Genomic DNA, 15,735 nt, shown 5'->3' on the forward strand with positions numbered 1-15,735 from the left:
ATTAAAGTTTTCAGGATTTCTCACCTTCTGCAATAAAGTACAAGTTTGCCCAGAGAATTCTAACATATCTCCTTGCATCTATATCATGAAGTATCAATTCCTACTACTTACTAAAAATATCAGTATTGGCCAATTACACCAACACTGATTTCATTCGGTTTTAAACTGACAAACAGAAGTCTCGAAATAGCATGGAATCTCACGCTTATTCCTTTCACTAGTATTAAGTCAGTGTCATGAGTAGAGAGAAGGAATATGTTGCAACAAATAAACTGCAGGATGATAAATTCTTTCAAGTCAATATGATTGCTTCCTCAGGCGCTCTCCCCTCACTGAAACTGTTTTATAGTAGGACTTTTCTCTCTCCCCAAAAAAGCCAAAACAATTAAGTTACTCTGTGTTCTGGATAACACATCATAGGATTTTCATGTTGCATACAAGCATTAAAATTTTACATACAAGTTAAAACTCTATGAGAGAAAATCGAGTTTACTTGTTCCTTTGATACTACAGTCATGCTTTCTTTTTAAATTAAGTGCACTGAACAAACACAACCACAGAAAAAAATAAAAAAGAGAGAAAACGAAAGGACAGTACTGACATTCAGTCTTTACATGTAAACACTCGTGCATTTTTCTCCAAGTTCTCAATTGTAAGAAGAACATCCACAAGCGTGTACCAACCTGTTTGAGGGTTGATCAGAATACTGCCAGGCGGTATGCCCGCCGCTTCCAAGGGAAGCAAAAAGAAGCTAGCGCTAGTAGGTGCCACTTGCCCGCTTATGCCACCATCAAAGGAAAGAGAGTTACTAGTGCTGACAGTTGGATAGACGGCAGGCGTGCCATGAGAAGGCTGGCTTAGAGCTGGCACTGGAAGAGGCTGCTGGGTGTGAGAAAGAGAACCCGTGGATGACCCTACACTACTAGAAGACTCTGAACCTAGGAAAGGAGTAATGAGAAATTGTTTTTACCTAGAGACAGAAACATCATGCGCAGTTAAAATACACACTTGTAAATGCTTACCCTTAAAGCTCAGCATTAAGTACATTATTAAACAGTGGCCTTTTCAATGAACTCCCCCCTTCATCTCTCCCGCAATACCATTATGAGATTCCTTCTGTGAACCAAGGGTCAATTCGGCACTGCTTTGCACTGTAAAGTGAGGCTTTCATATCTAGCTCTGATTTTCTGGACAGAAAATCCATGCCTGTACATATGCACCTGTGCTAACGCTCAGGTCATCTGCAATTCACTGAAGTGACTGGTCACCAAATCCAAAATGATGCATGCACACATGCCAATCGGATAACCGAAGCGACGAACACGCAGGCTACAACTATTGCGTGCGTGCAGGCCAAGGGGCAATGCAGATGCAGCGCGCCCAACGGCCCTTCAGATACGTCAGCTAAAGCCACGTGCTCTGTAGGTGTAGCCTGCATGCAAGCGATGACCATTTTCTTTTTACTACTAGATGTCAGAGACCTTCTCTGACTCACCTGCTGGACAAACTGCAGAATACTAAAAAACTCCAAATTATTGTTTTTCCCCCCCTCTGACAATTTTCAGACTGAAATCAAGATTACAGCTAGAAAAAAAAATATGGCGATATGGTAGCTTTAGCCTAGTTTTATGTAACAATTCAAAGTCCAAAAGCAGTATGAAGTAGCTGATGGAAAGCAATAATCATTTTACAGATATGAATGACTATAAACGTTGCAAAGCAGTGGAGAACCAGACCCGCAGCTTTCTGAAAGCCAATGCATGCAGCTCAAAGCAATATTCCAAAAGTCCACCAGTCCGTAGAACTGCACTGTCCCTAGATCACTATATACCTAGAACTCTAGGTATACAGTTTATCATACTTCTTATGAAGTCTTTGCTAGGATACTTGCAGTACTTGGAGACAGAATATAGTTGTTTAAATTTAAGACCTCTTCATTAGCAGCCTCTATACAATCTAGAAGAGAAAGCAAGGCTCAAAAGGGGCTGTGATGAAATTTATCTACTGTTTGAAGTTACTTTGCGGTTCTTCATAAAAATTTCTGTTTGTAACCCTTTTACTTGTGTGTATGAAAAGATAGGATAGCTTGAAGCATTTCCTTTTAATTGTAAACTGGGCTAAACAGCACATCCCAGCTCTGCAAAACAATCTTCACCTGACCAGTTACTTTGATTAGATTTGTTTATAAGTGTATCCACTTCTAGATTACATAGAGAAACTAGGCTGAAGGCAATGTAATTAAAGCAAATTATGCCCTTGATCAAAATGAGCAAACAAAATGACTCTCAAGACACACAAAATCACCACAACCTGTAACTGCAGTGAAGCAACAACCATCAAGATAGGCATTCTGGACTTTGAATGTTAACTCTCAGAACGCCAAAACAAAAAGTTTCCAGTGAAATTTTAAGGATCCATTTATGTTCTTGCAATTTAGAAAACAAGATTTCCAAGAATGTTTTCTATATATACACGCTATTGTCAGGTTGTAGTTTCTTTTCAAGCTGTGCCAAATAGTATTACTACATTGCTGAATGAAATAACTCAATATGATGGCACAATTTACAGCATACGCACAAGTACCTTGGAATGTATTTTTTTATATGAGTACACAATGGACAAACAGAATTTGTAACTGTTTCACTGCACGAAGATATAGAAGTGTGGTGATATATCTAGAAGGTAGCGGTGGTTTAAGAGAAAGCAAAACATTTCAGATCCTCACTAGAAACAAGCTGTATAAATAAGATCAAAGCCAAGCATAATACAGGCATGCAATAATATTCTGCTTTTGAACAGTTCTACTTCAATTCTGAAACAGTGCGTCTGTAACCCACCTGTGTATTACAAGCCTCAAAATCTTCCTCAACCAAACTTATCTATTGGATCAAATTACGTTGGCATTTGGAATTCAAATATTTACTAAATTTCATTTTTGACCCACAGATGATTTATATCCATATTTTCTGATATTTTGTTTTGACATTAATTAAAAATTAACACACCTTTGAAACCCAGAATCTTATGAGTATTTTCCCCCAACATTCCTGAATCTTAAACAGTACGCTTTGTTCCACTGATCTGATTTTTTATCAATCTAAAAATTAAGTAAGCTTTTTAGCTATATTCATTTAAATTTCACAATGGCACTGGAAGATAACACAACAAATAGAACTGACAATTCATAGGCTTTAACGCTGTTTTTTCCTAGCTAGTAGGATAGCAGTACAGTTTCCTTGACTGCACAATGCCACTTCACCACACTGAAAACCGAAGAGTTGAACTCTAAATTTTTATTTTGTATAAAGTACTGATGTTGAGAACGTTTTCAAATCCTTTGTACGAGATGAAATGCATTTGGCTTAAAGCCATTTATAACACACTTTAAAATTTTGCTTCCAAAGTCAGAAACGTTTATGCAACTTGTCACCTGAATTCTAGCTCTCCAGGGCAGTCGTGCACTGCAGGGCTAGGTCTGCAGCCACTCCACGCACGCGGCCCCCTGCACCCAGAGGGAGCCGTATGTGTGGAGCAGCACCCACAAGACTGAGGTCTCTACGTACGCACACATCTGCACCGCGCTCCAAGCATCAAACCACCCGGTACTTCACTGCTACGTAACTACGTATTTGTACAGAGTTTATTGTACCTGTCTTAGACAGCCTGCCTGTGCTTTTGCAGCTTCCAGAGCTATCTCCTCTTGTCAGAACGGATATCCCACTGAAGCTGCTGGCTTTCGTTACAGCTGGCTTCAGATTGCGGATGGAGCTATCGGAGTCGGTGCTGCTCCAGGGACGGGGTTCACAATACTTCAGCTCATTCTCAGTGCTGCTTTGGTGGCTGTTGGCTGATCTCCCTGATGCGTCCTTATTGATTCTGTAAGTTATAAACTAAACTTTTAGCACAAGTATCAAGTGCAAAATAAGGGAAAATAAAAAAGGAAAAAGAAAGAAAAGGTGAAATGCATGCAGAATACTTTGGGATTTTTTTTTTTTTTTTTAAGAAAGCATCAAATACCTAAGTATCTGTCGTCTTTGTTGTGTACTATTAGTTTCTTCCTCCTGGATTCTGTTGATATTTTAATAAGATAGCTTAATATTTATTAAGACAATAGCAAAATGAAACAGAATTAAACTGCAAATTTTCTTACCTTTTATCAGTGAAATAATTCTCTTGGGAACACAGGGACTGAGGGGCAAAGAAGTGTAGAAATTAATACGAATGGTAGCTGGAACCCCTACTACAGCGCAGTAACAAAACATGCTGCAATTTGGAGTCTTTCACATTATACATAGACTTTTACAGCATCATCTTCATATTAAACTGCCTGACAACTTACACTCTTTGGTGGATAAATTTCACGTTATGGAAAAAACCCCACACTATAAAAAGGCCCATCTGCAGGAAATAAAAGTTAGCATTACAATAGTTACAATGCCGACCATTTTGTTTATATCGGGATTTTTCTGAAGTTACAATTCTTCCACTGGGCCCGTGCTGCCTTCTGTAACTTCTAGCTGACGTGTGACTTCACAGGTCTGTCAACACCACCCGAGCTGCCTTGTCTTCTGCTTGAAAACGTGAAGTAGATGACGACAGTGACTACTGCAATTATTGTACCGAATTCTTTGGGTACTAGTATGCATATGCTAAAAAGCAGACAGAATACACAACCAAAAAGGCTATCGTTAACTTCAAATATGTTGTCCTTGACTGTGACTTCTAATATTTAGTACACAGCTTCTAAGGGCAAAACACATGGAAAATGAGCACACAAAAAGAAAAGGTAATTTTATATCCAAAAGACTATCCTTTTTGTTTATGTCTAAGGTGAACAAAACAAAACAAAACAAAAAAAAAGGCTTTTAGAAAATATTTGGATATAGCAAGCAAATTAGCCTCTCAGAGCTCATCACTCTTTCTTCAGAACAAGAAACTAGTTTTGGATGTGAGAGAGCTACAGATAAATGTCAGAAAAAGTGGATTATTAGAAGTAACGCATATTTTTGAAGACTTCTTTGTTCCGTTTCACTCAATATAGTTAAATATAATGACTACTTGTGATTTTATTATAGTTTACAGTGTTGTCCTGCTTGCTAACTCCAGTCAAGAGAAACTAGACTTCTACAGTTCTGAATGAAATATCACATATGGGAATTCAAATAATTTTACTGTGACTAGTCATAAGATGTGTTTGATACAGACACAAGTGAGAAAAAAACCCAACATTTCGGTTTTTGTCTCCATGGTTTTTTTTTGTCTGGGTTTTTTTCTTTTTATAAAGAACTATTGCTCTGAGTAACAACTGAAATGACTGCAGCACCAAAACTCTAACTTAAATTTCAGCAATGGGCAAAATAACATATTGAAATAGGTAATGCTAGATAATGTACCAAAATAATCCTTGAAGGTTGCTTGAGTTTCATACTGTAGTGATGAGAGAAAACAGAAAATTTCTCGGTAACTTCAGTATCATTTAAAACTCATTCAGACCACACTAATGATTCCTAGCTGCTCAGTTCCCTTCAGATAAAGTTTCCTGGAAAGAAGTATCTTAACACAAACCACATGTGCGTTTGTGTGTGAAGCAGTCATACAAAACACCGTAAGATTTTCTTTGATACATACATCTTGTGCAAATATTCTTTCTCTAGCTCTCTGATATTCTTCTTCACGTTCTTCTATGGATTTACTTCTTCTGTCATCTTTTAATCGTATTCTCATCTAAATTAAGCGATACAGTGTCAAATTCTACAAGAAAATAGTATAAATACACAGTCAAATACAGCAAGTGGGAGGAAGTAATCCATATGTATTTACCTGGTTGTCATCTTTGTCTAAACTAGAGTTATCTCTTTTAAGGATATACCGCTTCTGGAAATCATCACTCTTCTCATCCTTTATATGCTCACAAAACTTTTGGTCAGGTCTATGAAAAGTCATTAGAAAGAAAAGATTTATGGTTTTGTAAACAGGTACTACGGACAGTGGAACAAACTGAAATATACTCAAGATTAATGTTAAATATTACATATATTTAATATGCTAACTGAAGTGATAGATTTTGGTTGTCCAGGCAATGGAAAAGGTACCAAAAATGTAGGATGATGTATACCCCTGACAAGTCCTGTTCCTGAGGCATAACAAACCTGCTTTTAAAATCTCTTCCTCCTTCAAAGCTTTTGCTTCAATTTCCAATTAAGGTGGCAAGCAAACCACATGCCCTTGGGGAATCAGAAGTGCTCTTCAATCCAGACTGGTGCCATGCAATGGATATTGGGCATGCATGGAAGTGAAGATAGGTACTTTCTGCTAGAGCTGTAATACCTCAGAATTCATTTCAAGGGAAAACAGAAGGTAAGAAGATAGAGTAGAAAGCATTGAAACTTACAGACTTCTATAACAAAATTAAGTAGAAATAAGCAAGAGAAGAAGAACAGTACAACGCAAGCAAGCAAGAGCTTCACAGGATCACAGCGAGAGGATGAAGCAACAGATTATATATTTTGTTTTGGTATTTTATCTACTTCGTGAAAGAAAACCGAGATATTTTGCAAACTCTTGTTGTTAAAAATCAATAGCAAGTACCTAGACAATAAAACTACTACTATCATAAGAGAAGTTCTCAGACAAGCAGGAAATTTTTGCCTAATAAAAGACAAAACACAGGTATACTCTTCTCTATTTCTGTTTCTTTATTCATTAGCCAGGACATCTGTATAAAGTCAGGAGATCTTTTTCTATAAAACAGCCAAGCCTACCTATTAGTTACTGGATGCCCAAACATAATTAGCAGGCATTTCAGAGAACCTTTAGACTGTCTTACCTCTTTCTTTTAAAGGTCCCTGAATTTACTGCCCTGCAATCACCAACTTCCCACTCCACTGAGACGTCCCAGTATGCACTGGGTTGTCGATGTCAGTAACATCACTGATCGGCGATGGAGCCGGGAATCTGCCTATGAGGAAAAGGTAAGTTTGGTTTTATTCAGCATGGAGCAGATCTCCAAGGTTTTCTTTCTAAATTCTTATTTTATATCCAAAGCGATTTAAAATAAGAATACTGAAAACATTAAGAATCTTAATGTCTGCAGGTTAGATGAAATGCCTGCTAATTAGTAACTACATCTATAAGGGGCTTCCAGAGGCCATAAGCTATTTAAATATCGGCTAGAAAAAACCGCACAAAAATGAAGAAATCATCTTTTAATAGTTCTTACTCCACACCTGAAGTGCTGGACTGAAGCTTCAGTACAGAGATACTGGTAGATGCAAAGGCAACAGATTTGAAATGTGTGGCTTTATAAGTCAATTTAGATAGCAAATGTATAGCCCAAGGAAAAACACATACATGAGTACATAAGTTATTTAACATGTATTTAGGCTCTATATATTTTTCTAGAAACTTTTGAGGAAGAAACTGTTTATGTGTGTGAAATTTCAGCGTGGTATATTATTTCAGTTCTACTGACTCTAAACCTAGGGTGGATAATTAGATTTTTTTCTCCCAAAGCTACAGAGAGTGTATATAGAGACTGGGATTAGGACGCAGGAGCTGTAAACTCCTATTTTCACATCCAAATCATAGAGCACTTAAAAAAAAAAAAAAAAAGAATATGGTATCAGGCCACTGCTTTAATTTAAAACTAGAAACTAGGTGGCATAAACACACCAACACATCAGTCCTTTGCCTTTCTGAGAGAGGATGAGGAGACAGAGCAAGTGCAGAGGATAGAGAGAACAGCTGGGTCCTTTGAATGAAAAGATCAACTACGCTTTGGTTTTGGAGTTGCTGTGGCCCCAGTGCTACTTTTTTTGCAATATGGATTTGCCTAGGCGTTCCTCCAAGAACTCCCCAGCGCTCACAGTAAAGGAGCACGCCATGACTTGGTAACCTGGTTGACACTTCCACTGATGAGATGTCTGTCTTCCCTGCTATGTTTATTCTGTAAGGCCATATGAGATCTGTAAGCCACATTATTCCAACAAAAGACTTCAATGCCCGAATTTTCCCAGTGGATTTTTACAGTTCAGAAGCCAAAGTTGTACAAGTCTTGTCCCCTCCCTTCACCAAATCAGAAATGACCTTGCTCTAAGTTAAGGGCTAGTTCTGCTTTCCAAAAGAAACAAAGAATGTACTTTGTACACTTCAGTGGTGCAAATCTTTAAACAGGAAAATAGTTGATATAAATTCATGTTTCACGGAAACAATGTTAACAATGTAACTCTGCAAGAAAAGCATCAAGAACTCTTAATTTACAGATAACATCATTTTTTCCCCAAAAAAAGTTTAAACATGAAACAGATCATGTTACTACACAGCTCTGGAACATGAACAGTAAAGATCTTGCAGCTACCTCTCCTTGATGCATGGTTCCCAATGAGCAGACAGACCCCTGCTGCCACAGATGCAGCATCACTGCATAATGTATCCCGGGTGTTAAATATAGGCATCAAAACGTTTTTTCAAGACTTTCACACTTACATTCTTGTATTGCTAGTTTTATTCACTATGACTGCCTTCCCACTCTGGTCCACGTTGTGCTCTAATCCAAAGTAAGCAGCTACCCTGTGCAACAGCATTCTATGGTAAGATGTCATTGGGGGAAACTTTTTTCTTGGAACTCTGGAAGAAAGGAATAGTAGCTTTATTAAACAAACAGGAACAGTCTTGAATTCTTTTTTCCTATAAGAATACAGTACTTACTCATTATTACCAATGAAATCTAAAATTTCCTGTTCTAATTTCAGCAGCATCATTCTGTCCCTGAAAATAAAAACACAGCAACTCACATATGAGACACTCCAATAACTGTGGCTGTATTCATCTCAAGAATACACAGATAAGATCTGTGATCAAGGGATGACAGCAGACTGTAAATAGGACCACGAGGTGTCAGATGAAGTATTTTTAGGACAAAGTATTCATTTTTCACTAATATATATTTTATTGAACCTGCCTAGTGACATGCTGTTCTAATCTCAAAAATCAGAATACAAAGATTCTCCAAGTAATCTCTGCCCAGAAAACTCAACAGAAAGCACAGTCACAGAGAAGACAGTCTCCAGAAGGAGCAGCAGTGACTAGGTTGTTTCTTGTTGGCTAACACAGGCAGCAAGATTTGCAGAGGCCTGAACTGGCCCTTGGATTGTGAAACACGTCACAGGATCATTGAGACAAAAGAGCGACAGAGGACTGCTAACAGCAGGCACTACTACAACATACCAACAACCAAGTGGTTAAAAGCTGGAACACCCTGCAGCCTGATGAGATAGTAAGAGCAGATGAAAAAGCTAAAACTCAAGGTGATAGAAATGAACATTAGCTGAAATGCCATAAAACGAAAGCCTTAAAAATGCTTATGCCAGTTCTCATAAATCATGACTATGTAATGAAATTAACTGTCCCACAGTTCACAATTTGTGCACATCAGATAAGTAAGCTTCTCAGTTATTGCACATGCAAACCCACAGCAGCCCTCCACCTACAATTTCGTATTTTCATTGCGATGCTGTATGACTTCAAATAAGAACAAAGTAAGAGTCTAGCAGAGGTCTGTGCTTTCTAATTTTATTCTATAAGGACAAAATGGTGTTGGACCCTTATTATAGCTCATTTTACATTTTTTGCCAATAAAATGGAATCTCAATACATTATCACATTGGAAATCACAACTATAATACTAATGAGTAACAAATGGTACTAGAATGGCTTTGGTGACAGCAGAATAATTCCACCGAGTTTATTTCTCGCGTTGTATGTGCAGCCACACATCTAGTATGAAACACCACTGAGGAAAAGGACTAACAAGAGACAGCAATGTACCGCAAACCTCAAAGCAACAGAACCCTGTCAACTCCATTGCTAACAAATGATGGACCTGAATTAGATCAGACTCGGTTTCTGATGCACAGAGTGAAGATGTACATCTCCAGCCATGCCTATATGGTACATCTTCAAAAAAAAGTTCCTTTGTCTATAAAATCAGTGCAAGGCAGATAAAAGTAAGAGAAGACAGTTTAGCCCTTATCAAGCAGATGCTAACAGAACACAAGTTTTAGAGACATAGTATGAGAGTTCCTTCAGGGACAGAACTGGATGCAGACAGAACTCATTATTTGCTTCGTAAACATTAAAAGCTTTTAAACTATCTCAGTATCCTGGACCTGTGTTTCATATACCATACAAATTGCAGTGGAGTGGAGCTTCAGATAGCCTGTGCAACAAAATCCCATCCTAAATAGCTAACATACAGTGTTAGATTGGGGGGGCGGGGGGGGGGGGGGGGGGGGGGGAGAACAACAAAACAAAAACCCCAGGTGGTGTTATACCTCAGATAATGACAAGAAAAAAAACCCACAAAGTTGACATTACTGATGCTTACCTGGGATTGTTTTTTAAAGTATTTACTAAAAATTCATGAAGATCTATACCAGTGGAATCTGTGTATTCTTGACTGGAATCTAAGGGTTGGGTGGAGAGAGCAAAATTACACTTTGAAAAACCATTAATAATATTTTTTCACAATTATGGTTGAACATGGTACTTATGGATCAATACTATATAACTATTAGGCATGTTATTCCTCTAATTAATCACTTCCAGTTTCCACGTAAAAGGCTCACAAGTAAAAAACCAATACAGAAAACCCAACATAACCTCCCCCCCATTCCCCTAATTCAAGCGGAATACAGAAGCAAAAACTTCAGTAACACTGCCAATTAACAAATTGCTATAGATTTTGAAGCAGTGTATCTCTTTTGAGTCACCCGATTTCTCAATATACTACATTGCACTGTTGCATACACTGCTCTGGACCAGCAGTTCATCTCCAGAATGCCTGAAGAAATACTGTCCTTCATAATGTAACAGGTCATCCTTCACAAATGTTATTTTGTATTATTAAAAAGTCTTTGTTCTGTGGAACTTTGTTTTCGCTACATAATGTTTAGAAGTTTTCAAAAAGAAGTCTCACAACCTTCTGTCTCCTTTCTGGTTTCAATGAAAGAAAGTATTCAAAGTTACATTTTGTTCTCTAAAATTTGTCATGGTGAGAAATGATTTAACACCAAATCTTCCCTTACATGAGCACCTCCCAGAGTTCCAGGTCTTAGCAGTAAAAGCTAGGAGGTGTTGTAACAATATTTTTGGAACTAGATTTCTTCCAAGAACTACATACTTGTCAACCTAGTCTCAAGTTAGGCACAGCCCAAACTTAGGCCTACAGTCCTAGTCGTTCCAGGTCTTTTTGTGGTCAGTACGGAGAGCAGACATCGCAAATCAGCTTCTATTAGCAATGAGAGGATCTACTGCGCAAAGAAGGATGGCATTTGGTGGAGACAGAATCTGTGCAGGCTTTTTTGTTAGAAGCAACAGTGCCAGCAAAGTGTCCAGTCTTCAAAAATGAGACCTAAATTTTTTCCTGGAGAGAATCCAAGTCCACCTGAGAACAGGGAATCTCTGGTTCCCTAAAGAAGAATGGCAGCGAGTTCCTTTATCTGCAGAGCTCACTATGCTATCAGTTGTGCCCGTGTATTATCAAGAGAGTATAAATGAAACCAAGCAACTCTGAGCGTTTACGGTCTGGGATTACTTTTGAATTGGGGGGGGTGGGGGCTGTATGCTTGGTGAAACAACTGAACAACTGTAAGACTGAATAATTATTTACTTTAATTCTCTTAATTTGCAAGTGAGCAATAATTTAGTTATAATTACTAGAAGACTAATGTTTAAATTCCACCATTTTCTATTTTGGCACATCCTAACTTGGGAACTAATTAACCTCAAGAGGAGATATTGGGTGAATTTAAAACAGCTACCTCTGCCTTAGGCGTTTTGTTACTTCGCTCTTGACTCCTCATTACCTAACATGTTAGGTTGGTTTGGGGAGAGGGAGGGGAGGAAGGCGGTGTGTTTTCATTTTTTTGCGGGTTGTGCTTTTTTTGGTTGGGGTTTGGGTTTTTGTGGGTTTTTTTGTTGTTGTTGGTTTTTTTTTAATTTTAGAAGGTGGGAACATACTTTAATGGTTGAGCAAATTAGCTCTGAAAGAACACCCTAGTTTTTTAAGGCATCATTTCAAGACTCAGATTTATAAATGCAGTTAAGTCCTCCATCCCAGCACTTTATATTTCACAAATACCCAGCTGGGACAAGGTGCACTGAAATGCCACATGCGGAAGGCCTTAAGGGATTAAGGGACACAAGACTGACAAGTGCTACCTGTCTCAAAAGAATTCTAGCTTTAAAGATATTTCCTATGCACTGGCTGATCTAAGATGTTTAGATAAACATTCTGGATCCTTTATTTAAAACAAGAGCTGTACAATGAATCTCCAGCTTAAATGCATAAAGTCTCCTAGCTTTAGGAGACATCAGAAAACGTGGGCAGAGACAGGTTTATGTCATTAATTTTGCTGTCACTTTTACTTATGTACTTCCACCCTTGCTCCAAAACTATAAAAAAAAAATTCTAGATACTCTCAAAAGTAAAATAAACAAAGGTAGCTGTCATTCTCACTTAAGTTTCACAAAACCTGTAACAACATCTAGGAATAAGGTAACTTCTACTGACTAGTAAAGTCAGTTTACCAAAGAACTCTTGGACACAACTGAGGCAACACAATTGCTCTTCTGCTGATCTGCACAGCCAGATAGGTGAGAAAGGAAAAGCACTGGCTGGAGTACCTGTGTTTGATGAAGCCTCAAAAGCACTGTATTCTCTGGAAGCAATTCCTTCTCCAGCTCAAAGACGTCTGATCTATTTGCTTCATTTGCTAAAAAACCCCTAATGCTTATGCAACGACGTCCTGGAAGCAAAATGCATCTTCTTATAACATTCTTTATCTACATAGTACGTTTAAAAGCATAATAACAGATAGCACACCTCTTGATAACATTTTTCTGGACAGTTTATCACTGGATTTTTCCTTTTCCGCTTCATCTTTTGCAGGCTTTTCTTCTTTTTCAAAAGACTGTGACAACTGGATCTGAATTTTCTCCTGTCAAAAGTAAAAATCAGTCATCATGGAAATTCTTTCAAACAGTACCTGCAGGAGAACTGTTTTGTGCTATATTACCTGCAAAATAAAGAAGAAATCTGCCACGACCACAAAGTGTAATTATATTTATCAGTGAATCAAAAACTATAGAGTAGACACAGAAAGTGCCATAAACATTTTGGGATTTACACACACTTCCAGGCCCAGAATGCTATTTCAAAATGAATCTGAAGTCTCTTATTTGATACACGTATGAAAATATACCAGTTTTTCAGATGTATAAATTTTATACAGCTTCTCATTTTTTAAGTAATGCATCACCCACAATGCTTTTTTTCCCCCATTCTTCACAGTTCTTGACTACAAAAGCTTGTTTCAAGTTTCAGGTTGGTTTATAACCAAGAAGAGGGGAAAAAAAAAAAAATAAAGCAAATGTTTCAATCTAAGACAGACCAGCTTTCCCAGATCCATAAAAAAAGGGAAATATTTACAGTACAATGTATCAAGGCAAAATTTGGAAACCTTACTGTCATCAAGGCTTAGATTCTTAACTTCCTGTATATTTTGACAGAGTAGCTTTGTGTGTAATCATCTCAAAAGCCATGTTGTTATACAAGCAGGTAAAACCATCATAAAACTTGTTTCCCAAATACAGTAAAAAAGAGCTTCCCCTTTGACATTATAGTGACATAATGGTCCCCTACATAGTGGAAGACCATAATTTGTTTTTCATTCCTCTTTACTCTTTCATAAGATTGTCAGAGAAGGACTAACATATTTCAGACAGCAAAACCAGAGGAGGCAGGGGAAAATGGAGACACCACATGTCTGCACAACTCCAAGAGGAACGGTGGCAAAGTCCTGTAAGAGCAAGACTCCCCCTTTACCTTTTATCTCGAACTCCCTCAGACATCAATTTTGCTCCCTCAGTGCCAACTGAGTTGACGCTCTCACCCTCCCCACCCGTGAACATCTGATCCTCCCCAACCCAGAGAACCTGCCCCTCACCCAGTCTTGCCTGTTGTTCCTCTGTCCTGCATGTAAGTCAAGTCCTCACTCTTCCTTCAAACCCATTCTTACCCATATCCAGGCACTGCTCTAAGCTTCTCCCTGTGTCATTCCACAGACTTGACCTCACCCACATAAGCTGGCCAGAGTTAAATATAGTCAGGATTCACCACGGCTGAAGACTGTTTCACATGCAAACGCATCCTTGCGCGGCCTGCAGTAACGCTCTTCCATGCCCTAGCACACCAAACTGCCGTCTCCCCCTTGGTCCCTTCAGAGCTGGGCAACGGGAACCCTGTACTAATGCGGTTATGTTAAAAACTACTTTCAATAAGCATTTTTGGAGGAACAACTTTTTCAAATTAAAAAAATAAAATATATATTAGCCGATTGTTTTATCAGCTCTCTTTCCTTATGACTTTTCCCCCACATTAAACGCTCTAATTAAACTTATTAATTCATACACACCCTGAAAAACAGCATTACAAGTGCTAAGACCTCTCAGCTTTTATGAGATTATCTATACCTAAGTCTGATAAAAACCATTATCAATCACTAGTAATGAACTCTGTCGTAGAATTCTTTCTTAGTCTTGAGAATTCACTTGGCTACAAACCTTAACAAATCTTTGCATTACTCACCTCAAACCTGAATGTAATTGAAATGAGCAATTTATTTGTCTCTATAAAGTGCATTACACCTACTGTTCACCTAGAAGCTTCATAACAGTTATGTGAAAAAGAAAGAAACATGGTTTATGTCTTACTAATGATTTCTGACTTGGACCCACTAATATGTTATTCTCCATTTTACAATAATACACCACAAAACTATCAGTAAATTAAGCAAATTTTCATAGTCTGATTTTCCTTCTCTAGCAAGTTGATTGACTACAGACACTAAACTCATCCAAAGTAAAAACATACGGCAATAGTTTAGTCAAAGGATTCCAACAAGTAATCATTTTCATACTTCCTTCCCCAACAAGAGCTAAATAAGGAATAGCCATCTGAACAGCCAGTTCTACTGCCACCAATTCTACTTCGAAGTGTGATACCAAAGGGCACTTTCTTGAGATTTCATGCTATAAAAACTGTAGCATCTAATTAAATATGACCTACTTGACAGGAAAGCTGCCAAAAAAATCTTTTAATTTCTATTACCTAAAATTCTTTTAATCCCACCCTGTTTGTAGTGGGTCCCTGCTGGCATATTGATTTAACAGATTCCTCGCTGTAACTCAGATCACCTATCCGAAGTCCTCATTGTAGCAGAAGAAATTGTCACTGAATCCTGATTAAACTAAAGCAAGCCAAACAAAAAGCACCCCCCCCCCCCCCCCCCGAAACCATCAAAACTTGATAAATTCCTCCAACTTAGAACACTTGAGAAAAAGCTACGAGTTAGGAAACATTACACAATGTTACCTAAAGGGCTCTATGCCCTGTGGTCTTCGCTTTTTACCAGCAACCTCTAAAACCAACAACCACCTGAATTTACACAAGTGAGTATAAACTATTATTAGCAACCCTGGTCTTCTCTTCCCAGTTCCCTTCCTTTGAGTTGTTTTATTTTGCTGAAGGAGAAAAAGTCAGTCTTCTGCAGGTTTATTTACTTGTTACCCATCATAACAACTGTCACTCACAGGAAAACAGCCCTTCCTTACAAAAAGCTGAACAGACCATCCTTTGCTAGCATTCATGCTTCGTATTAGAGCCTACAAGATCAC

At 38.1% G+C, this 15,735-nt stretch overlaps 1 protein-coding gene across 10 annotated transcripts in view; it reads right to left on the bottom strand.

The window, feature by feature from the left end:
- R3HDM1 (R3H domain containing 1) overlaps positions 1–15,735 on the bottom strand; it is a 54,242-nt gene that overhangs the window by 25,155 nt on the left and 13,352 nt on the right. For 7 of the 10 annotated variants that reach the window (XM_075431014.1, XM_075431009.1, XM_075431017.1 and 4 more), the window contains 10 exons: positions 12,884–12,998; positions 10,385–10,463; positions 8,707–8,766; positions 8,485–8,625; positions 5,821–5,929; positions 5,629–5,724; positions 4,151–4,188; positions 4,018–4,068; positions 3,650–3,876; positions 684–938 (listed from right to left, as the gene is read on the bottom strand). In XM_075431014.1, coding sequence (XP_075287129.1) covers positions 684–938; positions 3,650–3,876; positions 4,018–4,068; positions 4,151–4,188; positions 5,629–5,724; positions 5,821–5,929; positions 8,485–8,625; positions 8,707–8,766; positions 10,385–10,463; positions 12,884–12,998 — 1,171 coding nt within the window. The remainder of the gene's footprint in view (positions 1–683; positions 939–3,649; positions 3,877–4,017; positions 4,069–4,150; positions 4,189–5,628; positions 5,725–5,820; positions 5,930–8,484; positions 8,626–8,706; positions 8,767–10,384; positions 10,464–12,883; positions 12,999–15,735) is intronic. The other 3 variants (XM_075431018.1, XM_075431016.1, XM_075431010.1) reach the window with 2 other exon arrangements.

The sequence above is a fragment of the Opisthocomus hoazin genome, chromosome 9 (genome assembly GCF_030867145.1).
Source record: "Opisthocomus hoazin isolate bOpiHoa1 chromosome 9, bOpiHoa1.hap1, whole genome shotgun sequence".
Taxonomy (NCBI): domain Eukaryota; kingdom Metazoa; phylum Chordata; class Aves; order Opisthocomiformes; family Opisthocomidae; genus Opisthocomus; species Opisthocomus hoazin.